Consider the following 27,948-nt stretch of genomic DNA (forward strand, 5'->3'; position numbering starts at 1 on the left):
CGTGATAATTGTGTAATAATATGAGTAGTATGAGTGGCATATATAAAAATAGGAATTACGAATTTTAAATTATTTATTTTCATAGTCTTCATCGATTAGTGATGAAGAAGTTGAAATAGTAGTCGAAGTACCCATGGAAATAAGTTTCAATAATCACGAAACTATGAGTTGGGCAAAAGTAAATCTTAAGTAAAAAAGTTTTTCTTTCAGTATTAACGAAGATTCAGAGAGAGAAACAGCCGTCAAGCTAATCAATAAATTCAGATACCTACAGAATTTTCTGTTGGGAAAATTGAACCCACGTAGGTAAACTCTCAACTTTACTGGCCTTATATACATAGATTTCCAATAACTTGATTTTACTTCAGCCACTTGATCAGACTTTTATAAAATACTCATATAATATTTCAGTAATTTTGGTCATATATATTTTTCATTCCAAGTTCTTTGTTCATCCTCAGTTGATATCATAATAATCTTCAACCATGGTAGATCTGCATAAGAAGTAGCTTGGATTATTTTCAGGTCAATTATCAAAGTTTTGTTTTATTGTTCATGCTAATGTTTTGTTGAAGTGAAAGGATTTGTTACAGAATGATTTTAGATCAAATCACACATTATTACTGTCAACCTGTCACTGAGACACAATAAAAAAAAAATATTATCATCGAATCTGCATCAATATTAATATTTGACAGAACTCGTGTCTCGTGTAGTATTAGCTTGTCCGACAAGACGGCAACACCAGTGTATTATTCTGTGGTTTTATGGAAAACGCTCTGAGTCATCATTTCAGTTCTGCATGACGTGTGACTTTTGATGTTTATGTCAACAATAAGAAATGACATCAGCTGTTCAATAATTCAATTAAATTCTAATCCACATCATTTTTAGCAAGTTTCCAATATTCTCTAATTTTTTAAGATGGAAGGTAATAAAGATGAGGCAAACCGTTGCATCGAAATGGCTGAGAAATTCATCAAAGAACAAAACAGAGATAAAGCTGAAAAATTTTTACATAAAGCTGAAAGATTATTTCCAACCCAGAAAGCTAAAGGTATTTATTCTTTTTATGAATAATGATACTATGCTTATGTCCTGTGCTTTTAGATCTCCTCATCCAGATCAGTCTGATGGCCCCAAATAAATCTGAACCCACTCAACCTCGAAAGAGGACTGTTCATCAAAAAAGTGAAGACACTGAGAAGAAATCAAAGGATTACACAGAAGAACAGGAAGAGGCTGTTAAACGTATCAAAAAGTGCAAAGATTACTATGAGATTTTAGGGATCAGTAAGGATGCAACTGATTCAGAAATAAAAAAAGCATATAAGAAGCTGGCTTTACAAATGCATCCTGATAAAAATAAGTGTCCAGGTGCCTCTGAAGCATTCAAAGCAGTGGGTTAGTAAATTCCATCATCATCATTGTTTTGTATAGACAATATGGATGTTAATGACAACTTGATGCAACATTTTATTTACTCAAACTGAATTTTTTGGCACTAGGTTGTCAAGTAACAAGTAGAAATTAATAATCAGCATGGAACAATTAGCAAAAATTATAGCATTTATGCCTTTCCAATTGAAAACACACAAAGTAGTTGGCTAGCCTAAGCCATCAGATGTTTTCCGATAAGAGGAAATATGTCATATTGACTGTAGTATGTGTATATTGTGGAATTTTTCAGAAATCTGAGATAATTGAAATGGACAATGACTCAATAATCAATGTTCTGAAATGGTCATATCTGATACTAATGAGAGAATTGTAATTAAAGTAAGAAAATTAAAAGTTCGTCAATTTATATTTTTCACTTGTTACTTGTTAATTGTTAGCTTTTTGGCATGAATACATTCATTGGAAAGGCATATTTTGAAAAATAGACATATTTTTGTTCTCGATTCAAATATATAAAATTAAATCTTGGCATATTTTTCTTGGATCAGCAACATAGTTTGAAACTTCCAGTGCTATTTTATTGTTACTAACGATGATAACAATGTATTCGAGTTGCTGCAGTTCTCTTAATCTATATTAAAAAATTGCATGGTTTATTTTCTGGCGGAGTCTACCCAGTACAAAATTCTCACCTCAGTGATTAATCGTTTCGCCTTTTCACTTTTCCAGTTTGTGGCTGAAACTTACTTCTTTGTATGATTTTCAGAAACAGTATCGTTTAATAAAATTTTCTGAAATCACTCAAACTATAATTTCCCAATCATGTTTGAAAGTTCCATAATCAAAATATAACTAATTTTGAATGAACTTATGAAAAGGAGCTGTATATGAAACAATAATTGAAGTGAGATTTGGTTATTAAATAATTCTACTTCAAAAAAGTATTTGGACTTATTTGAAAAAGTAATTGAATGGAGGATGATTCTTTTGGAAAATATTTGAATTACAAAGTACAAAAAATGTTGACTTTTTAGATTCAAGTAAAATTGTCAATGATATAGTAATTATAATAAATGGTCTTTATTCATGGTACACAAATTACAAGATTGCCAATGAAAGGGGAAGTTCAGCTTACGCTGTTTTACAACTTAACCTATCAACTTAAAGTGAAAAAAAAGAGGTATATAAAAAGAGAAAAAATAAAGTAAGTAAATGATTACAAATTAGAAGCTAGCTCTAAAGGACATTGCTATATAATATATGTGTGAAATCAACTTGAGTACAAGTACAACTACAAATAAAAAGGATCTGTATTTACAGTTCAAGTATTTTTCTCAAGTTATCCCCAGTTCTGAAAGGAACTTTTCTCATACTGTTATTATTGAAGATGTCTTCAAAATCATTTTAAATCTTTAAATTTAAAAACAAATCAGTCAATCAGTCTACTAGCATTCAGCTATTTAAGGTACTTTGTATTATATGAAAATGAAGAACTAAAAGAAAAACGAAACAAAATACTAATTGATTTTCGAAAAATAGAAATAGTGACAGTCTAATAACTATAATAGTTATAGGAACTTGAAATTCACTGTTTTTATCAACATATAAGTAAACTAAAATAACTGAAATGTTTTTGCACAATTGTCATTTAATAATCCTTGGTAATGTCCAATTTGCAAAAAGATTTGAAGCAAAATTCAGAGATTTGCAGAAAAAATAATTTGATTCAGAGACTTGAATCTAAGACTCAAAAACTAAAACACGATTTGAAGAGTCAAAGAGAACAATTCAAGATTTAATTCAAGGATTTAAAGACTGAATAACTCAAACTAAGGATATAAAGATTGGAAACAAGGTTTTAAGGACTCAAAGGACTTAAGTAATTGTAAATATTTGCCGGGAAAAACTTTTCGACTTTCTACTTCTCTATCATTAAACAAAAATGTGGAAAACTTTCAAAAAAATTTAGAAAGAAAATAACTACAATAAATACTAATTGTACAGATATTAAGAGCATTAATAGGAGTTTCATTTAGCTACAAACTGAAAGAATAAACTGTTTCCAAACTGCACATGGACATTGAATTAGGCGAAAGTAAAAATATTCCTTCGAAACAACTACTTGCATATTAACATTGTATTATGAGAAAATCACTTTTTCCCATTCATTTTGGTCTACGCGATTATTTTTTATGACAATTGAAACAGATATTATTCATAGGAATGCTACGTGATGTGATACATGAAAGGGTATTGATAAAAAATGGAACATCCTCAATGGAGTGCTTCAAAGTTTTGGATAACATTACGTCTTTATGTAACTGAAAGATTCAAATCCCTTCTTGTCACGATGAGGGTACATACACATTAATTCAGTTAGTCAAGGCAGCAAACTACCGTACTGTATCATGGTATAAAATCTGATTTAATATAATCACAAGGAACATAATTGTTTATAGGGATGATGAAAGTAGAAGAGAATATGTAACAAAACATAAGTACCTACATAGTGGAACCAGATGTGATCCAAAAGTATTTCTCATTCATCAAATCAATATTTTGAGGTTGTCATGGCAATTAGAATTTTCAGTAGGTATATGTTTAAATGTTTATATTTACGTTTTTTTAAAAGGATGTAAATAATTATATTTACTTCAAACAATAATTAATCAATGTCCAGTAAATCTCAAGTTTATATAATTTAGTTGTTGGTTCTAGGAATAGCAAGTAGTAATAGTATAAGAGAAATACCATTGAATTTCATAACCTGAATCAACCTAAGAAAGCATTTGAAAATATTTCCTTTCATTCAATTACAAATACTTAGACTATGGGATGATTGAGAAAACTAAACAACTCCACCAGTGATAAGAATTGAACCCACCTATCAGCACTCAAATCCAGTACTCTAACAACTTCACCAAGATGCAGTTTACCAATTAAGTGACTTGAAGCTAAGTACAGCTTGACAAATCTAGGAAGAGACTTGAGAATTATCTCTCTCTCTGTCTCTCTCTCGCTTTCATAGTCTTTTGACAAAGGCACATCTAGTGGGTGGGACCATAACGAAATTCAGAAAGCTCTTCCTACATTTGACAAGTTGTAGGTTTCTCTTATCATTTTGTTATTAAGGAACGAACTTCTGAGAAGTGTAATTTTTCTTCCATAAAACAAATTTTTGGTGGGATAAACTCGTTTTCACTTCCCGAGTCCATGTTTCAATTTGTTTTTTGTTATAAATTATACAAACTTTTTTTATTAGCTGAATCCACTATTGCGATCTCGGAAATGGTAAAACCTACAAGTCGGTTAAATCGGACAATAGTTTCCTATTTTCAAGAACTAGAATAGTCTCTTTTCAGATCCAGAACATCAGTAGTTTTTTTTGCCTACTTGTGATTAAAAATGATTGAAACACAACTGTGAAGTTATGAATGTTCTTATCTATGATTGGCCTCCAAAGCCGAGAATACCTACCACAAGTGAGATATGCATCATTTTGCTTACTCAACCATCAGAAAATATTCACATAATTGACGTACTTTTCAATTATCATAGGAAACACATTTTATCACTTCATTTTGTAAATTTTTCAAGGGTATATGTGGGTAGATGTAATAGAAAATTGAATCACTCTAAGAAATCAGATACTATAAGAAATATCTTAACTTAATAAAATTATTCAATTTTCCTTCTCAGGTTTTGAATATTATATGTTCACTACATGCTGAGGTTTTATTCATATATAAACCCAAAAATATATATACATACGAGGTCTGTTAAAAAAATTAAGTAAATTTGAATTTTTCTCAAAAAAAAAGTTTTTTCACCAATTTGTATTTTCTCATTCAAAGTAGTCTTCCTCAGATATATACTTGTGCCTGCGTTTTTTCCAATCCTTGAAGCAGTTTTGCACTTTTTCGTATGACTTTGAGCTTTTTCAGCAATTCGATTTCTATCTTCATAATCGTCGCAAAACGCCATCCTCTCAATCGTCTCAGTCTCAGAACGGCATCCTCCCATGGGTCTCTTCAATCTTGGTAACAAGAAAAAATCGCATGGGGCTAAATCTGGTGAATACGGTAGCTGAGGCATGATTACAGTGTTATTTTTGGCCAAAAAATTATGAACAAGCAATGACGAGTAGACAGGTGTATTATCGTGAAGCAAAAGCCACGAAAAGTTTTTCCACAATATCGAACGTTTTGTTCGTATTGCTTCTTGCAAGCAGCACATAACTTTGAGATAATACTCATTATTGACCGTTCGACTACAATAGAATAATACAACCACGTGATCCGCCCGTGTTGCCGGGGACCTTCAACCGCTCTTAGGATGAAGTTCTCATCCAACGCGTTCAGTGCTGTAGTATCGAAGGATTCGACGGTACTACGGGCATCGGATTAGTTATCTATAATAAATGGCCGTAAATTAATATTGTGTTTAGTTTATTCGCTGCTGTTATTATTATTTTTAGTTTTTGTAGTTGGTTATAAGTAACTTACCACAATATCTTCCATAATATCCTTAAATTTCGTTTTTATATGAGAGCACGCCTTTGGTGAAAGAACGAAATTGGTTCCGCACTTCGTTTCGAGGTCACCGAGAACTTTGTGAATTTATGAATGAAAGTAGTGGGAGTGGTCTTAGTGGTTGATTTTTACTATGGTTCGACCATGTGGTAAGAATTCCTGGTGCCCTATGCCATCGTCATAGAAGTAAACAGTGAGCAAAACCATGACTTTGATCGAACTTGACATGCTTCATTTGGTTTTAGCTCTCCTAGGCTATTCCATTGAACCATATATATTCATGATTCGTCTTCATTTATGACTCTTTTATGCAAATCTGGATCTCCGTTTACGTCATTTAATAATTCCTTACGATGCTCGTACGACGTTTTTTTTTTGTCATAATTGAGCATTTTTATCGGTTGTTGGTGTTCTGGGTCATCCAGGGCAAGCGTCTCGACCTTCTGTGAAAAAATTGTACCACTTTTTAACCATTTTTCTGATCACGATACTCCATTGTCAACATGTCAAGTGTTGTTTAAAAATCTGTTTCAAATCTGTTTTTCCGTTAATCAGCTGCCGCCCCCATACGAACGACAACTCTCAGAAGTTGAGGAACTTGTGCGAGCTGAGGACTAACGTGTGATTCCTAACACTTGAGTACTTAATTTAATTTTTTACACAAAATTTGATGAAATTTGAACATTCACCTTATTTTTTGAACAGAAGTTTTTCGAAGTTTAAACTCAAAATTTAGCCACTTTCCACTTTATTTTTCAATTCACAATATTTTTATTGACAGAGACCAAAGTTGTTTCATCCACTCATAATTTTAATTCGCCACTCAAAAAGGTAGGCCCAAGAATAAAATTCTCATCTAGGATGTGAATTCCCTCGTTCAAAGGAATGTTGTTTCAGATAACTAATTTTGAAATCTGGTTAAAACTTTACCTCTGATGCCAATTCGTTTCAAAGTCCTAAGTGGAGTTATATGATTAGCTTTGCATCACAGGTTTAGTGATAAAAGTCTACACTTGTCCTGTCTTTAAGGTAATGCTGTTGCTGTGTTAACTGATCCAGAGAAAAGAAAGCAGTATGATTTGTATGGATCAGATGAGGATAGAGTCTCCTCTAGAGGTCATCAGTACACTTATACCAGAGGTTTCGAGGCTGATGCTACTGCTGACGAACTGTTCAACATGTTCTTTGGTGGTGGCTTCAGTGGTTCAAATGTTTATGTTCGAAGAGGAGGACGCTGGCAGAGACAATCGTCTAGTAATCAGCATCAGGAACGTACAAATCAGCGAGAAGTAAGTAGATATGGATAACTGAATACTTAATTTGACATAAGGTTCAATGACGTACTGCATGGGCTAAAAAGTTTCGGGCCTAACACATAGATGGCGCTAGTCTTATTTTATTCACTGCTCTTTCAGTTATAACCAACCTTCAAAAGAAAACTGTTGAAATTTCATGATATTCTACTCAGGAGTTTGTGAGTTATTACTAAAAGTGACACTACTTTTATTATTTTCAAAATAATGGATCAAAAACAATTTCGTGTTTTACTTTTATTGAAAAAAATACCGTTTAAGCAAAGTAATGGCTTGAAACGTGTTATAAGGACTGCGTTCCATCAGAAACAATAATCAAACATTGGTTTTCTGACTTCAAACAAGGTTGTAGACATACCGATGATGCAGAACGCAGTGGGCGTCCCATGAGGCAGTAAACTCAGAAATTATTAAAAAAAACTACAAAATCGTTTTGAATGCTCGAAAAGGGAAGTTGCTTGAGTTAGCTGACATTATAAAGATTTCAAAAAAACGTGTTGGCTTCATATTGCATGAGCATTTGACTATGAGAACAGTGTTTGGCCATGTTTAAACATAACAAACTGGAATTTGCAATCTCTTACTAAGTTATCTCGAGAATCAGGAATCAGTCATACAAATGTTTTCAGGATCCTTCTTAAGTACAAATTTCATCCATATAAGATTAGACTAGTTCATGAATTGAAAGAAGATGATTTCGATAGACGTATCAGCTTGTATCAAGATTTCTTGTATATAATTTGTTTTTCGGATGAATGTATGTTTAGTTTGAATGGTGAGGTGAATCGGCAAATTGTCGATATTGAAGTGATACGAATCTTCGTTTATACGTTCATATGTGACAATGAATGAAACATGGATCCATGGCAATGAATATTATATAGTGTTATTGTAGCGGTTGAAGGCCGAAATTGCAAAGAAACGACCTCATATGGCAAAGAAAAAAGTTGTTTCATCAAGACAACGTACCGTGCCACAAGTCAATGAAAACAATGGAAAACTACATGAGTCTCTAGTTTTAGGTTTATTCTTTCCAAGGTGGGCGTTGCTTCATTTTTATTGGTTACATTAATTGGCATGGTTTGTATACAGTTTACTCCTGGTAGTGAAACTTTATTCATATTAATTCCCTCTTCTTTTCAGTATCTGCATTTCTCAAATTCTATCACCTCCTTATACAGTCTTGGCTGGTAGCTCTAGTTTCTGTCAAGTAATTGGTATCTTCAAACACATAAACGTAAAGTCGTTCAATAAAGACTTAAGCCATTTTATTGAGGAGATAACAGATATGAGGCTTAAGACCAAGAGAACTAGTGAATTTCAATACAGTCTCTTTGTACGAGAGAGGTTCACTCAAAAATACTATACAGATAACTGTGAAAGTTATAATAGTAATATCAATTTCTCACACACGAATACCTGCTGTGTGGACAAAATGAACCAAATTGTGATATTTGTGAAGTTCAACTAACTGTGAAACATATTATAGTGCAATGCCCTCTATTCCAAATTGAGAGAGACACATTTAAGATATCCTCTAACTTGAAAGAAATGTTAGACTATAGTAATAGTAACAAAATCATTCCATTTTTACACACTTTAGATTTAATTAGGAAGTTATAAGCGTTATTTATCAACTCCACCACTAATGACCCAAAGGGTTGATGCGGTTTATTGAAATAAAAAAAAATATCAATTTATATCCATGTGTTACATAGAAAACAAGTGATATTAAATGTGAAATAGAATAGTAAAAGCTAATTACAAATAAAGTACAAGGTCACTTTTAAGTCTGGTATTGTAATTATGTGTGTTCTATTTACTTTGCATATACTAATGTCTTGAAGGTTGAGTTTTTTAAGCATGTCTTTGGAAGATTCACTTGGTTTCAAATTGGTCATGATGCATATTGTATATTTTTGTACACTGAATATTCATTCATTCATAAGAATATTCATTCTTAGTTTCTACAAACACACTAGTGATTAATTCCCAACCTGAAATGAACAAAATGATTATGAAAGTTAGGAAATAAAGATTGTTGCTGCTACATTGTATAGAAATAATTCTCAATATAAGAAGGATAAGGATCACTGATGAAATAACTCGAATCATCGGGCATGAAAATATGCAGATCTAACCTAGGAAATAACTTTGACACATTTATCTCCATTCGGTAATTTGTTTTACTCTTTGGTAAATCAAACCGTTGCACTTTGTTTAATGTTCCATTAGTTCGGAACAGAAGACATTGAACTGAAAGAAAACTAAACTGAGGAGATCAAGTCTGAATGCCAGACCGAAGTTCTAAGAGCATTTAGAGTCAGGCACTTCTTTATTATTTAAGTTCTTTTGTGACTCTTCTATGTGTTTGGAAGTCATAGTTGATTTCGAACTTTTACTAATCTGGTTATTATCTGTCAGTAATTATAAAATTTTGGAAGTTATATCAACAATCTTGATGTTTTTATATTTGAAAATGATGATACTTTCGTTTCAGCAACAAAATGGTTACACCGCTTTCATTCAGATCTTACCCATACTATTGGCCATTTTGCTTTCAATGGCTTCCAGTTTCTTCATATCTGATCCAGCTTACAGCTTACAGGCTAGTTCGTAAGTATTTGATTGTATATCATTAGAAAATTCCGAATTCAGAAGGTAAACAAAACACTGATTGGGTAATATAATAATGTCAAAAATCAATTTTATATAATTGATTCCAGTACAATTTACAATATCTTCCCTATACTTCTAAAATGATTATGAATAGCATGGATGTTTTCTAAAACATATAAGTAATAATAATGTTATTTTTTTCAATCGTGTATAGAGACCAGTATTAATACTACTGTATGCAATCTAGTACCATTTACAATTATTCCTTAGCAAATACGTTATAAACACTCACAAAAGCTAACATAACTAATACTCAAATTACACACGTATGATGGTAATTTATTTATTATTTATTATTTGTTCAATTACAATGAAGTAAAATGCCCAGATGAGCGTAGAACATGTCAGTGTAATAAATATATAGTTAAAAACATTTAAAAATTGAAATCAATTAAATGTGAGACATTTTAGCAGGTAAAGTCTGAAGGGATGGTATCTTTGAAATATTCATCAGTTGAGTAGTATGCTCTATTTAGAAGAAAGTTTTTAAGTTTATTTTTGAGTGTTGTTTTAGAGAGGCTTCTTAGTGCATTTGGAAGTTTGTTATAGATTTTTATTAGAGTATACGGTATATTTTTCTGAATATAAGTAAAATTAGGAATATAAGTAACCAAATCTGCTTTATTTCTTGTTGGGTAGATGTGTGCTTTATCAAAGTCGTTAAGAAGCTTTGGATTGCTTTTAATAAACATTATGCTGTCAAGAATATACTGACTGTATAGGGTCAGTACTTTCTTTTCTATGAATAAAGGTTTACAGCTAGCAGTTTGTTTGGATTTATAAATAACTCTAAGGCAACGTTTTTGAAGTGAAAAAATTTTTTTAACGTTCACAGATGCACCCCAAAAAATTAAGCCGTATTTAAGTCTTGAGTGGACTTGTACATAATAGACAGACATTGACGCTTGAACATTTATTGTTTTAGTGATGACTCTTAGGGCATAGCAATGCCTTGCAACATTTTCTGACAAAGTATCCAGATGAGATTTCCAATCCAGTCTAAAATCTAGCTCAATTCCCAGGAATTTTGAACTTTTACTGTTTTAATAAACATTATACAGATAAAACGATTGAAGATAAATCTGATATAATTTGAAAACTGAAAATACATTAAAAAATGTAGAGATCGATGGTGAAGGAGATATTTGTTCAGACCAAATCTACACATCATTAACTTCCAAATGATATTTTGTTTCATCAAGAATGTAAAGGGGTTGCCCTACTTTAAGTACAAAATTAGCTAGATGAAGTAGTTTCCTGTCATACATCTTTAACCAATTTAATTGTTCAATTTTTCCGATTCGTCCTCATATTTTTTGATGAGTTGATGTAATGAACATATGAATTTTTTTACTCTTTGTAGTCTTAGTGAGCTATGTACATCTCTGCAGGGACCGTAAACAAAGTCAGCATGAGTCAATTGACTCAAACCTAATGATTCACACAACTGTCGTTTTATAGACCTATTTACAAGGTTTTACTGCAGTACAGATTTCTTTCTCGGTGTCATGTAACTTCTGCTGACAACCGTTTCTATGTGTGTTCAAAAGCATAGATTATTGTCAATATATACCGGGTGTCAACGAATCTATTAGACAAGTCATAATTTCTAGACTATTAGGAGAATTGAAATGAGATTTGGTATAGTTGAATGGTATGTGGAGAGGAATGTTTTCACATATTTTTCACTTTCCGGTCAATTCCGGTTTCAGCGGAAATGGCTCCGGTTCTGAATTTTTAAATGGAACACCCTGTATATTGTAACATTTTTGGATTTCTGAGACAATTCTGGATCAGAAACTGACATTTCCGGAAGTTTTTCAGCCTACTTGATTTTTTCAGAGTCACTTTTAAAATTGCATCTAGGTGGCCATGATCGGACGTAAACTAATCTATGGACCTCAGGTGATATCAGAAAATTGCAATAGCGGAGTTTTAGTGACTAGTGTGTTGAATATGAATGAGACAAGTTTACAAAATAACATTTTCGTGTCTAACTATTATTTTTCAAATGGCGACCATTTTTTGATAAGCAATTTCCGAAAAAAGGATTTTTTGACGAATCTAACGTTACTAATTTATTTGCGATTGGATCAACGAATTTAACAAATTTAACCAATAATTTCAGCGATGCACTTAGATTTTTTGCAATATCCTAAGTTCTTGAAAATTCCACTATAGTAAATTTTCAAAATGCATCCCTCCTTGTTCAAGACACATTTCAGCTCGTTCAATTGTTTCTCTCAACACGTTTTGTAACATTTGAGGCGATATACTTCTAAGTGCCTGTTGAATCCTTTCTTCTAAGATTTCAAGAGTGGCTGGGGCTGTTGCATAGTAGACCCTTTCTTTTACATATCCCCAAATGAAGAAATCTAACACAGTCAGATCCGGTGACCGGGCAGGCCACCGTACTGGACCGTTGGTTGCAATAACTCTATTATTAAAATGCTCTATTAAAAAATCAAGTACGTCTCTGCTATTATGGGGTGGTGCTCCATCTTGCTGGAAGTAAATTTGCCGTAAAACTTCTAAAGGCATATCATTAAGATGATCCTCGATTCCATTTTGAAGAAAACCCAAGTATCTAACCCCTGTTAACTGACCTTGAAACAATATTGGACCAATTATTCTGTTTCCAACGATACCAGCCCAGACATTGACGCCAAACCTTTCTTGAAAATTGCCCTCTCTCATTGCATGTTGATTTTGTTGGGCCCAGTACCGACAATTCTGCTTATTAAACATGCCATTATTTGTAAACCGTGATTCGTCGGAAAATAGAATGAAGTTGATAAAATTTGGGTTAACTCTATGATTTTGAAGCAACCAATCACAAAATACTACTCTTCTATTGCCGTCGTCAGCATACAAATGTTGATGTAACTGATATTTAAATGCTCGATATCCGTGCTTTTTCAGTATTTTTCTTGCTGATTCGTGACTTATCTGCATTTCTCTACTAATTTCTCTTAAAGAAACCGTTTTGTCAACTTCTACCATAGCAAGAACGTTAATCTCAGTCTCCTCATTTATGACAAACCTCTGTTCTGCGTCTCGATTTCCCTCTTGCCTAAAACGACTCTCAACATAGGGAAAATACTGATGAGATGGGTGTTGCCGATTGGGATATCTCTGAGCATACAACTCAGCAGCTTTCCTTGAATTTCTGTGGCATTCTCCAAACAATAACAACATATCCACTTTTTCACTTTGAGTATACATTATTTCGACGAAAAATTAAACTAAAATTAACGAAAATCAAGAGAAACTTCTACTTTCTGCTCATAAAGCTTATGTCACTGTCATAACCTAGGTGAGCGTTTTGTTTTCCAAAGTGGACTTGATGGAAATAACCGCAAAATATTATGCATCATTCCTATCCATGGCACCCTTGACAAAAGTAAATGAATTTGTATCGAGTATTTTCCTCAGTAATATTTAATTTATGTTCTTATTTGTAATCCAATCGCAAATAAATTAGTATCGTTAGATTTGTCAAAAAATCCTTTTTTCGGAAAGTGCTTGTCAAAAAATGGTCGCCATTTGAAAAATAATAGTTAGACACGAAAATGTTATTTTGTAAACTTGTCTCATTCATATTCAACACACTAGTCACTAAAACTCCGCTATTGCAATTTTCTGATATCACCTGAGGTCCATAGATTAGTTTACGTCCGATCATGGCCACCTAGATGCAATTTTAAAAGTGACTCTGAAAAAATCAAGTAGGCTGAAAAAATTCCGGAAATGTCAGTTTCTGATCCAGAATTGTCTCAGAAATCCAAAAATATTACAATATACAGGGTGTCCCATTTAAAAATTCAGAACCGGAGCCATTTCCGCTGAAACCGGAAGTGACCGGAAAGTGAAAAATATGTGAAAACTCTCCTCTCCACATACCATTTATCTGTACCAAATCTCGTTTTGATACACCTAATAGTCTAGAAGTTATGACTTGTCTAATAGATTCGTTGACACCCAGTATACCCAAACTCTTAACCATAACAGTAGATTTCATTGTTACACCATCAATCCTATTACAATAAATATTACTCATTTTAAATGTTTATTTCCAAAGTATATCAACTGGGACTTAGACCCATTCAACTTCAAGCCATGATTTGTGGAATATCTGTATACTTTTTCCAAGGTATCATTCATATTATCGATGCTGATTTTGGCAGAACTATTTGTAGAACAATATTTCAACTCTGTTATAAGTAATTCATGACTCAAAGTGTTGAACTCTTTGCTATAATCAATCAATGCTGAAGCTGTAGTTTGATTCTGATCTGTTGGTTCCAATGTATCGTCTGTGATTTTTGTCATGACATTTAAGATACTGATTTTTTTTGGGTAGAGAATAAAACCCCTATCAAATGAGCTATCGCTTACCACCCCATACTATTTAAATTTTTAGGAAAGATTAATTGCTGGGATAGAAATGTTCTGGCTTTCTACTTCTACATCTTTATAAAACATTATTCCAAAATGTCCAAGAAATCTTCCGAAGAAAAGAAAAGCAATGAATTTCCAAATAAACTCTTTACAAAACTGTGTAGATTATGCTTTATCTTTCAGTTTGTGTCTGACAGTTACTTCTTTGCATGACCTATACATCTTTGTGGAGAGTTCGTTTTGAAATCAACTGCTTTCTTTTTTTCTCTGGAAGATTCCTATATTTTTCAAATGAAGATGGAGAAGTAGAAGGCCAGAACATTTCTTTCCCAAAAATTAATCGCTCCCAAAAATATATCCCTTTTAATTCAAATAAGTCTATTGAATTTTAACACTTCAATCAGAACAATGAATTTCAGGTTATTTAGTACAGAATTGCATCATACCAACTATACCCAAAATAGTCCTATTATAACTGGTTTGGATATTCTCGTGTCACCATAGGAGTTTAAAACTTCTCTAAAAAACCCGTTATATTTATGAATTGTTTAGAGTATATCTCATACTTTCAGCAATCTCAGTAATCATTGAATATGTATATTTTACCCAACAGTGTAAATATGTGCATCAATAAATTTTTTTTTTTTGTATTTCCAGAAAGTATCCCATATTAAGAAAGACAATGAATTTGAACGTACCGTATTATGTGAAGGAGAACTTCCACATGGAATATCAAGGTTCTGTCAAGAGGCTAGAGATGTCAGTTGAAGAGGATTATGTGCAGACCCTTAAACACGCTTGCTACAGGGAGAAAAGTTACAGTAAATGCTTTCATTATTTATTTTATAAAGTGTTTTTGGTTGTGGTACATTATTTCCAAACAGTTTCGGATTTATTAGTGAACAAAAATTTTTCTTTCCAAAATTTTTATCAAAATTAAATTCATTTTAGATCAGATCTGTGATATTGGTAAATTTTCTGTGATATTGGTAAATTTTCTGTGATATTTTCAAATTTTTGTATGTAGCTGTAATACATTCTATAGCTACTTCTTTCACTCGTTTTATTTTGGATTTGGCTAAATAATGGAGGCTTATATATAATCTAGTTATCAGAAAAAATCAAGTTACAATTTATTGACCTGAGTTAGAACAAATATTCAAAGGAAATTAAACATATTTTTTTAGTTGTCTTGCAGTGATATTTTTCGAGAATTTTTGCAGTGTGGACTGGGATTCGCTTATGTAATAAATTATACATTATGCTATATATTTGGAATAAGGTTTTGCTAAATATATCTGAAAATTAATATCATTTTCATCAGAAATCACGGGAATTTATTTCAAATATTTTATTCCATTAATTGCATGGTCATAATGGGCTCATTCAGGCTAATTTAGTTTTTTATTGAAAATTATATATTATAAAAGTAAATCATCTCAAAAGTATCCCACAAATTTTTTTTGCTTTATATGTTAATTAACAACTGAGCTAGAGCAATTGAAAATGTGAGATTGCTCGCGGTACATCTTGACGTCACACACGAGTTTCGAGCGGTGGCAACCGGGACTATAGTTGGAGATTATGAATCGCTGCTATTGTCAATTGAATTTAATTTTCTCAATTGAACAGTAATGTATATATCAATTCTGGGTAAATGGCATTTTTGAGACAAAAGTTCTATAACAAATAAAGAGTACCAAGAAAGACATAATTTCGGATTTTTCTCTTTGACGTAAATAGATCTTCGCTCAATATTGTTTTCCAAATTCCAGTTTTCAAGTATTATTCTAAACCAGGGGTCTCCAAACTTTGAAGCCTTCGGGCCATAATGATTTTTTCAGTCTGTTCCAAGGGCCAATTTCTGCCCTTAACTATATTTCTAGACTAGGATAGTCGCAAAGTGCGTGACCTAAGCAAACTTACGCTTTTTTTGCATTTCAATTATTATTGTGTATTGTGACACTTAACGACATCTAGTGGCGAGTCGTGGTACTATGTACTATCTTTTTCAGCTACCCGCTAGGTGGCATTAGGCGTAATTAAATATTTAGAATTACCGCGTTGGTTCGAGAAAGTTCTAGTTCTAGCCAGTGTATTCCGATCACCTCGAGATGGCAGTAATAATTGCATATAAAAAGGCTAGCGGCGCAACTGCGAGTTAGTCTGCGTAGGAAAGGCGAAGGAAGCGAAACTGTCTATTGTGAGACAAAGTAACACCCGTCAATAAAAGTATTTTGATTTGACTTATTGTTTTTATGTGTGATTTGTTAGTATGGAAAAGAAGCGAAAAATCGACAGTGAATGCAGAACGTTCCAAGAAAAATGGAACTTTCAGTATTTTGTGATTGAGTCCAGTAATAAGTCGCTATGTTCAATTTGTGATGAAACCATAGCTGTTCTCGAAGACTTTAACATCAAACGACACTATGAATCGAAACATCTTCATAGTTACTCCAAGTATACAGGAAGTTTGCGGAAGGAAAAATTTGAAGTTTTGAAACGCGGACTCAAATCGCAGCAATCTTTGTTTACCAAAGCGAATACTGAACAAGAGTCTGCAACTCGCGCCAGCTTTCGTGTGGCTCTTGAAATCGAAAAACATGGCAAACCATTCACCGATGGAGAAATGATAAAAGAATGCTTGATTGCAGTAGCCAGAGAAATATGCCCTGAAAAGGTAAATTTATTTAAAAGTGTCAGTTTGTCAGCAAACACCGTGGCTCGGAGGGTGCAAGACATCGCAGAAAATATATCATCTCAACTGTTTGACAAAAATGGATATCATGAGTGGTTTTCTTTAGCATTGGATGCGTCAACGGATGTGTCAGATACTGCTCAGGTGTTGATTTTTATTTGCGGAGTAGATAAAAGCTATGAAATGTATGAAGAACTTCTTGATATTGATAGTATTCACGGCACGACAACTGAGGCAGATATTTTTAAGGGAGTTGAAAATGCCATTAATAAAAAGAACCTTCGATGGAGAAATTTGAAATCTATAACAACTGATGGAGGCAAAAATATGTATGGTAAAAATAAATGAGTGGTTGCACTTGTGTCAAAGGCTGTAGAAAATGATGGTGGTCCAAAACCATTAGTCTTACATTGTATCATTCATCAACAGTCCTTGTGCGGAAAATGTTTGGATATGTCTGAAGTTCTATAACCAGTCATATCAGTTGTTGACTTCTTCAGATCCACTGGGCTGAATCACCGACAATTCCGCGAGTTTATCCAATAGATTGGAGAAAATGATTTACCATATCATACTGCCGTACGCTGGCTCAGTTGCGGAAAAGTCCCTAAGCGCTTTTTTGGACTTCGAGCAGAGATCGAAATTTTTTTAAATGAGAAGCAGCGCCCTTTTGTCGATTTAGAAAATAGTGAATGGATGTGGAAGTTAGCCTTCTATGTCGATTTGACAAATCATATGAACGAACTGAATTTGAGATTGCAAGGAGAAAATCAGCTTCTCCCTGATTTATACACCAATATCAAATCCTTCAGGCAGAAAATAATACTATTTCAATCGCAATTACGTAAAAAATGTTTCACACATTTTGAAACGTGAAATATTCAGCCACACTACAGAGACTGAATTTCCCGTCAATTTTGCAATCGAAACTTTGAGTGCTTTGAAGATAAATTTTGATACTCGTTTTTCAGATTTTCATGTCATTGCGAATGAAATTAAGCTTTTTCAAAATCCTTTTGATTCCGACATTGAAACCCTGGCTCCGGAAGTCCAAATGGAAATTATTGATTTACAGTGCAGTGATATGCTTAAGAACAAATATCAAAATTCATCTTTGTTGGAATTTTATAAGAGTCTTCCACTGGAACAATTTGATAATTTGCATAAATTTGCTCGTGGGTTGTTTTCTGTTTTTGGTACTACTAACTTGTGTGAGATAACGGTTTCCAAGATGAAGTACACAAAGAATGTTTACAGATCTCAATTAACCGATGAGCATCTTAAATCTCTTTTGATAATTGGTACAAGTAAAATTGATCTACAACTACAAAGTATTGTCGGTGGAAAATCATAATTACATAAATCTCATTAGTGTTTTTGTTTTACTGTGATTCATTTCAATTATTTGTTAGTTATTAATATGCTTAAACTTGGTTACTTAAGTTAAGTTTTCTTTGTCATCATTTCTGTTATTAAGTTTTACCTTGCGAGTAATTATCATTCTGTGTTTTCTTCTTCAACTTATCACAGCAATAGTAACAACAATTAGGTAATCATTGGCTGTCGCAGGCCAGATTGATGACAGTAAATCATTGGCTGTCGCGGGCCGGATTGATGACACTGGCGGGCCGGATTTGGCCCGCGGGCCGTAGTTTGGAGACCCCTGTTCTAGACAAAGTAGCATCTGATGATGTATCAACAGAAGTCATGTCTGATGTACTCAAACTCTCACTGTCCTCGGGAGAACTTAGTAGTAATTTTTTCCAATACTTTCTGTATTTTCTAGTTCTTTAGATCGATTTCTTTTTCGGTGGTATATAATTTTTACGGTCTGTTTAGCTTTTGATCATCGAAAAACCTGTTTATTAACTTGAATTCCAACATCAAAGGTCTTTTCCTGTGTACCTGCTTAATCAGACATGATTTGATTTTCAGAGATTTCTTTACAAGTATTCAACAAAATGTGTTTTTCCTTTTTTTGAGCAAACGGTGGAGCTTTAGATGTATGGGCCGTCAATAGATCAATCTGGCAATCAAATATATGCGGAATTACGCGTGGTTTCAATATAATTTTTCCCACTTTCGTAGTAGTGCTCAGAGTAAACTATAATTTTTTTCATTAATCATTATCATTCATACTTACATTAAAATGATCTTCGCAACAAAAATGCGTCCCCTTGGCAGATACAAAGTCGGCCCTCTGCATAGCGCGCTACCATAACTTTCGTAACAGTGAAATAAAAATTTTGTCTGGTGCAGTTACCGAAGAATTCTTACATTTAGAAACGATGCAATACTTGTAACTAAATTTTTTATCATTATTCATTATTACGCAGTATTTCGCATATCCGCCAGCACTCCCTTGTCGCTGAGTCGACTGATGTGACGTCAAGCTTAACCACGCCCCGTTTCGGTGAACGCCACATTCAACAATTAATTTGAGGGGGAAGATAAAGAGTGAAAATTCAGATTTTTTGCAGATGTACTATTTGAAACATAAACTTTCAAATTATGAAATAAAAAAAAATTGTTAAATGAGCCCATTGAGAAAACTTTTACAATGAGAAAGTTTTATATGATAGATCTTTTACTAACAATCATACCATTTAATTGAACAACAATGATTCTGTTTCGTGGCATTCAATGTATTTTTAATTCATAGGCTATTTAATTTTATGTACAAAATAACACATCTTGTACTTTTTTCCAAAAGTAAGAAGGTAAAAGTAAGTTTTGTGTTTAGACGATGTTATAATGCTATATGAAAGTACCACAAGGTTTTCATATCTTAATATACCTCGAGAACTTATAAACCAGTTTCAGTTTGGATCAATTTTAGCAAGAAATGAATATAGAATTGAGTAAGTTTTTTTTTTAATTATAATAATAAATAATGATTGAACTTTTCATTTCCTCTAGGGCAATTATATAATTTCATAGAATTAATCACAACAATTGTCATGAAAAAAAAAATAGAAATGCCTACAGTTCACCAACATAACACAATGAAAAAGCGTATGTGATGTATAAGCTATTTTCATAAGTTTTGTCCGTTTTAGTGAGTCTACTTTATTCTGTAATATCTCTGAATACTTATTCAATTCCATCGAAATAAGAGCCATCTGAATCAGTGCACTTTTACCAGCGTAACATAACAATTTTGTGCTCGGGCTTTGATCAAGTCAACAAAGGCCGTTTTTGTCTGGTCCTGATTGGAGAAACTTCTGCGGGTGAGAAAGTTATTGGGAAGTTTGAAAAGATGGTAGTCGGTTGGCAAGAGAACTGGAGAGAGGTGGGTGAGGTAAAACCTTGACGCTCAACTCGTTTAATTTTCGGAAGGTGATTTGTAAAACGTGCGGACGGGTGTTGTCGTGGAGCAGGATTGGACCTCTTCTGTTGACTAGTGCCGACTGCTGCTGACCCAATTTTTGGTACATTTCGTCTATTTCCTCACAAAAAGACTATGTTGTGATGGTTTGGCCCAGTTGCAGAAAGTCATAGGTCCAAAAAATACCAAAAGCTATATTTACACTATACAGAAAGTTGTAGATGTTGTTAGTCGAATCAAAAAATGCTTTTCAAAACGCCTTGTTGATTAGCACCAAAGAGATTGTTGTATTCAAAAAATATAATGACATACTCATAAATTGCTGATTCAAATAATTCCGCGAACGAGCTGAGTAAACTTGAAGGTCTAAAATAATTGAACTGAAATTCAAGAACTGATGGGAAATGTGTATTTCAATTATATGTGCAAGAAAGGCAACAACAGAATCAATACAATTTTTTGATAAGAAAAATTAATACTTCATTGTTTCCTGAGCTCCTTTATTTTCCATTTTTTAATCATTTGTTGAAGAAATTCATTATCAATGAAGAAAAATGAGAAACTTTTTTCGTTAAAGAAAATCTTGCAAGTGTAATTGTTTCATTGTGATAGTTTTTCCAAAACAAGATTAGTGGCAGTTTTATAAAAAAAAAATCAGTTGATTTGAAACCTAATGTATATCATTAAAATGTGGTAAAATGTTGCTTTTCTTTACATTTGTAGTTATCTCATGTGTGACATTGATGACTTGTTTATTTTGTGGTAATTCATGATCACTTTAATGAAATTTATGAAAACACTTGTCTAATTGACACTAGTTAATTTTATTTATACGACCGGTTTCAGGTTTAACCCCATTATCAAGTATAAAACTGAAATGTGAAGTTTGAAAACTCGGTTACATCGGGAGTTTTCAGGAAAGATGTAAGATGTAGTTGAACGACAGGTAGTTGAACGAACCAGGGTACCAATTTTAAAATTCAACACTGAAGATTATAGGGATTGTTAAACTTATAAATTCAAGAGTGGAGACCTACATAACTCGAGTTGCTCCATTTACAGAAATATATACCCCTAAATGAGCAACTCGAGTTGCTCGTTTACCAGAAATATATACCCCTAAATGAGCAACTCAAATTATATAGGTCTCCACTCTTGAATTTATAAGTTTGACAACCTCTATAATCTTCAGCGTTGAATTTTAAAGTCGACACCCTGGTTCGTACAACTATCTGTCGTTACATCTTACCTGAAAACTCCCGATATAACCGAGTTTTCAAACTTAACATTTCAGTTTATTACTTGATAATTGGGTTAAACCCGAAACAGGTCGTATAAATAAAATGAACTAGTGGTAATTAGGCAAAAGTGTTTTTATTCATTTCATTAAAGTGTAGTTATCTCAAACCATGAGGTTTTTGATTTGTTTTTTTTTGAGTTTTTCCTGAAAATATTTGTTCCTCTTCTTTTTCAATAATTTACTATACATAATCTGATGTGCTTGGATTGGGTCTTTCAATATATTCGTATTGGTGTTGAATGAATTGAAATTGCATTTAAATGAAAGTGCATGGTGGAAAGGGCCACATATCTTCATTCCGCCACAATTATAAACATTTGTTATAATGGGAAAGAAAGTTTTTGGCTTTCTACTACTCCATTTCGATACAAAAAAAAGGAAGGATGAGGGAGTCTTCCAAAGAAAGGAAGGAAGTAACTCTATACATCTCTATACATGGATGTGTAGATCATGCAAAGAAGTAACTTTCAGACACAAACTGAAAGAAAGTCCTCCTGAAACAGCTACTTTCACATAAACATTGAATTATACGAAAGAAAAATTCTTTCGAAACAAATACTTCTATATGAACACTGAATTATACAGAAGATACTTTTCTCTAATCAGTTTGTATTTCAAACATTCGTTGTGGAATAAAAACCAGATATCATTCACATGAGTTCTACTTTAAATGAATGGTAACAAATTGCACTTACATAGAACACTGCCATCCTCACTGGTATACACCGATGTTTCGCCTTAAGACACTTGCCCTAAGTCTCTTCAGTACCAAATTGGATAACATTATAGAAAATACGAAAGAATTTTTCTTTCGTATAATTCAATGTTTATATGAAAGTAGCTGTTTCAGGATGACTTTCTTTCAGTTTGTGTCTGAAAGTTACTTCTTTGCATGATCTACACATCCATGTATAGAGTTACTTCCTTCCCTTCTTTGGAAGACTCCCTCATCCTTCCTTTTTTTTGTATCGAAATGGAGTAGTAGAAAGCCAAAAATTTTCTTTCCCAAAATTCAAATTTGTGAAAATTTACTATGAAAACTGATAGAACCTTGTCTGAAAAACTCTCCTTACAGTTCAATTTTTTTTTTTTCAGAGGAATCTATGATATGGAAGGCTAGGAATTTTGGTGACCAAGAGCTGTATCATAATGCCCAAAACATAAAACTACCATCCTGTGAACAGCTACAAAACCTAAGAGCCAGATAACTCAATTTGTTTCTAATTAATTAATTGCTCGTAGGTATTTACTGTCTGTATATTGAAAAAGTAAGTAGTTTAGAAACACTTGATATTAAAATTAAAGTAAAGGCTTTGCTCAGTGAAGACGATTTAAGTTATATATAATAACATATGGAAGTCTAGTCAGTATGGAATGTTACACAGACTGTTCTTTTTTATTCAGATTAATAACTACATTGTACAGTTCTTGAACAATTATTTTGTGTGAAGGAATCGGACGGAATATTTCCGTTTTCTTTTGTCGTTTGGCTTGAAAATAAATGGGAAAACATTTTTGGGATTATCATGTTCCATCAGAATTTCAATTTTTTGTCTTGAAGGTATCGAGAAAACTTTTATCAACTTGTGTGGAGCAGTTTGTTAAAATACAGTATCGCAGTGATTAGTTTCTGAGAGAGTATTGTGATTTTTCTTTGTTTCATACATAATCCTTATCTATACTTATTTATTTCTCATAAGTCAGATCTTCTTGCAGACTTGAATTTTTTAGCAAATACATTCCAAATATGTTCAAACAATCTTACATATTCTACATCAATTTATCAATCAATTAATTTGCATAATAACTCACAATAATTTTTTTGCATCATCAGGAAAGACTTGAAAATATAATACTACATACACGCAACAAAGTACACTCAATATTAAAATTGAAGATTGAGAAACTCATTAATGTTGTAGTGACGCAAATCAACCAGCAGCCCTTTTATATCATTCTTGATTTTATTTATATGCAGATTTCTCATTTAAGGTGGAAGACGGTTATAGAGCCTTATGGTTTTGGTTGCGAAACTTTTATGGGTGATTGCCAGGCGATACTGTGGCATAAAAAGTTTGTGGCCGATTCTGATTGTATATTAATGGTTGTTTACTGCACTAATGTTGTGATGTAGACAAGGCATTGGGATATGTATAAAGCTGGAATAGTTAGAATATAAAATTTCTTGAATAGCGGCCTATAGCTGTCAGTCCGCTTTATTTTTCCCAATATTCTAAGCAGTCCATAAGATACCTTTGATTGAAATAGCCCCTTGTATGCTGCTCTAGAAATATAGTACGGAACAATTTCAGTGATTCTATGAAGCAGGAAAGAACACTGAATAGTTTAGAAGAAATATCTTTGATGTGGTCTTTCCAATCGAGCGTCGGATCCAGAATTACGCTCAAAAATTCGAGAGACTTTTTGCAGTCTTTTAGCTCTTTCAGAGTGTAAGTGAGTGTACTAGTTTGTTTTTTACGTCAAGGCACAAATTTCTAGCTGCACAGAATGTATCAACTTCATTTATTGCGTCTTGTTCTTCAAAGTATTCATGATCTGGGGGACTATCATAAAATGTTGTTCCGCCATCATACTGAATGGTGTTGAAAGGACTCATGTTGTTACACTGTCATATTTCCATAATTTTTCTGGTCATCCGAGAGTCAGAATATAATTTTCTATACTTAAGTACTGTTCATAAGTGACACACAGCATTCTCAATGTGGTTGAATAATAATCTTTCAAGGCATTTGAATCCGATCACATCACAAATATTTTCATTCAAACAATCCTTCATTATTTTTCACATCATTGGACATTTTTCTACGCCCCTTTCAGATTGTTATTGAAAGGTCATTTATTGTTGAGAATAAATTTCGTAATTTTCCATATCCACAGATCATCTTATTTTTTAAAACGATTTCAATCAGATCCTTTTTCATTGCGGAAAATGAAAGGTCCCAGAAAAATCCATAACAACTCTTCATTTCCTTGACAAATTTAACTCTTGTCAAGTTTCTAAGCATATTGCACATAGTTAACAACTGTTTGTAGTTTCACTGCCTCCATTATTTTAGTGTACATATGAGGGAGACAAGGTTAAACAAATTTTCTTGTTATCTTAATTGAATTGAATTAACACAACAGCATAATTAATGAATCTCCCAAGTGAGATAGATCACATATGCAAGATTCATCAATTGTTCAATACGTTTGTTGAAGAACAAATTTTTGAGAGTTACCAAACATAATATCTTTATCTGTTTTAATTTGAATATTAAATTTCGGCAAATTCAAAGCCTGCCTTTATTATACATACAATTTCCCATTTCCTGTCATTGTTAGCTTATCTTTCTTACCTTGATACAATTTGTTGAGAATTATGTATTCTGAACTTTATTGTTATCAGATTTCGTGTAGGATCATAATTCAACCAGTATATTCGAACAGGAATATTATATTCTAATGGACCTTTTAATAGATAATATTGTTATACACTTCATTTCATTTCCTAAGGTAATGTTTGATTGTAGCTATATTTGAGAAAAAAAATATGTGAAATTTTGAATGTATATGTTTGCAAATGTTGAGTTTTCTCCAAATTCATAGCTCTATCAACGTCAATAGTCATTGGTTGACATCTGATGTATTGAATTTAAGATGGTTTCAATCTAATCATAAAGTACTTCTCATAGCACAGATTTGAGAGTATCTAAATACAGGTTGATAATGGTGAGAGATGAGAGAATTACCAAAATATAGCGGGAGACAGCAATAATATGCATTTTGGTCACCTCCATATCTGTAATTAGTATGTTTCAATAGGTACAGCTTGTCAAACCAGGAAGCGACTTTAAAGTCTCGGCTTAGGACGTCCCTTAAGATGTGCGTTCGTTAGGATACTGTGTGTGTATGAGAGAGAGAGAGACAGAGAGAAAGAGAGAGGGAGAATTCTCCAGCCTCTTCCTAGTTTTGACAGACTGTAGAATACGTTGAAAGAGAAAGTCTTCCGTTGTTCAGCACATTTTTCTCATCATCAGCAAATGATTGAAAAAATTTTGGCGTGTTTTGAAAATATTTTTTCCACAAGTGTGATTGTAGACAAGAGGGGTTTCTCAAACGATTGTTATTTCCGCTCAGTGCGGTTCAAGTGTTTTTATTTTCATCAAATTTATCTACAATCAAATTACCTGTTTAGTCTGCTTAGTTTTCAAATGAAACTATTGTATCATATGAAACTTTATTATTTCAATTATTATTGTTATCAATTAGTGTTGATTTATAAGTTATAGTATGAGGTTGTTTTGTCACATTAAGGGTTTTTTTATGGATATGACTGAAGTGAACTACAATTTTGTTTCTTTCATTAATAAAATTTGTTATGTGAGGTGAGGAGAGGAGCCGAAACGGTTTGAACAATGAAATACTGGTGAAAACTAGTGAAAGATCTTTTATTCAACTGAAAGAGTTATGAGAATACTAATTTCCTTTTTTCTCTGGTTACCTAGATTGGAGTAAAAGGTATTTCATTAGAGGATAAAAGCACTCTTTAATCCTAACCTGAATGCTTCATATTTATGTTATTTATATTTATTTATTAATATATATTTATATCGGGTTCATTTGCATTTATGGAATCATTAAACTGTCTATTATTAGCTCTTAATACTTCTTTATAGACTATGTTAGAGTTTAATCACAGATCCGAATTTATTTTGATCTGTAGATTTCTTTCAATCAGAAAACCTAAGTTGTTTTCTAAACATGAACGATATTGGAATAGTCCTTTTATATTTGTTCAGAAATAATTTAGCCATATTTTTATTTCTACGTGATTTATTAATGAAAAAATTAATTTTGATAATTAATATCCGATCATGATGATTCAGATCTGATAATCTGCAAGAACATGTCTGTTGGAACCATTGATCTGATGAAAACTGAATTATCTACATCATTTGAATAATGGAGTTTTTTCATGGATCCTCTTTGGGTATTTTGGTTTGAAAATAACGAGTTTTGAAATGATGATTCCTGAGAAAATGTATCAAAAATATATTTTATTGTATTTTTTCGTTGGATAAAATTCTTTTGATGCCAAATATCAATTACAATATTTTTGACAGAAGTACTCTTGCATGGTGATATGACTATGCAATAACATGAATGTTCATTACATAATTTTTTTGTTATTTATTATTAGTGGATTTCGCATTGTACGGAAAATCCTGTTGAAAATCATGAATCTTCATGTAGCTGCCGGAATGATGAGAATACACTTTTGTTTTGTAAGAATAATGTTATTTAATGAATATGTAATGGTTGCTGTAAGTTACTGAAGAAATCAGTTCAATATTGTACATACAATTGTTTTCAAATAAATTTATTAGTAGAAAATGCAGTTTCAATGATACTTTGCAACATATCTATAGATCAAAACCAGTAACGTCCTAAAAAACAATCCAAATCTGGCCTGAGCAACACTTCATTGGTGAAGTACAATATTTTATAGTCTTCCAGTTTTCCACTGTCACTACGAATTTTTTTGATTATTTTCAACTTTCGCTCAACTGGTCTGAATGAAAAATGATTCGAACTTCATATAACTCAAAAATATGACACCTACATGCAACTGAAGTAAATGAACAAGTTAGTTCTGATACCATACTGGTATATACCAATCGATATAGAATATTATACTCTATACATTAATATCCCGCTATCCCATGCACCTTTTATGATGGGGTAGCGAAAAAACTGGAGTTACCCATATTGTTATTGATGATTCAATACGAATTGGAAAGATCAAAAAGCTCGAAAAGTAGGTGCCCTACGATTTGAGCGATCGACAGAAATTGTCACGTTTCAAGGTCTGTATTTCCTTGCTTTTGCGCAACGGAAACTATAGTTTTATGGATCCCCTACTCATCAGGAGACATTCTGCACAGTGGTTAGACAGCAATGAGCCACCTTAGCACTTCCCAAAGGTGAAAACCCCCAAAAAAGGACCGTGGTACTGTCACTATGACTTTCTGCAACTGGGCCAAACGATCACAGCAGAGTTCTATTGTCAGTAAATGTACCGAAAACTGCGCCAGCAGTAGCCGGCACTGTTCAACAGAAGAGGTCCGGTCCTGCTCCATGAAAATTAAACGAATTGAGCGTCGAAGTTTTGCGTCAACCACCATACTCTCCAGACCTTACGCCAACTGACTACCATCATTAAAAGCGTTGACAAAAGTATACTGATTCAAATGGTACTCATATCAAGTAAGTATTCACCAAGATATACAGTT

The 27,948-nt window shown here is 32.8% G+C and overlaps 1 protein-coding gene across 1 annotated transcript; it reads left to right on the plus strand.

The window, feature by feature from the left end:
• Positions 1–803: 803 nt before the first annotated feature.
• Positions 804–27,049, plus strand: LOC111511585 (dnaJ homolog subfamily B member 12). Its single transcript, XM_074178871.1, has 6 exons — positions 804–1,057; positions 1,111–1,404; positions 6,963–7,222; positions 9,747–9,862; positions 14,984–15,147; positions 22,748–27,049. The coding sequence occupies exons 1-6, from the start codon at positions 925–927 to the stop codon at positions 22,858–22,860; spliced, it is 1,080 nt and encodes a 359-aa protein (XP_074034972.1). The 5' UTR covers positions 804–924; the 3' UTR covers positions 22,861–27,049.
• The last annotated feature ends 899 nt before the right edge of the window (positions 27,050–27,948 follow it).

Source organism: Leptinotarsa decemlineata, unplaced genomic scaffold (assembly GCF_025532065.1).
Source record: "Leptinotarsa decemlineata unplaced genomic scaffold, Ldec_3_MD MMD2_tig00004307_RagTag_RagTag, whole genome shotgun sequence".
NCBI classification, from domain to species: Eukaryota; Metazoa; Arthropoda; class Insecta; order Coleoptera; family Chrysomelidae; genus Leptinotarsa; species Leptinotarsa decemlineata.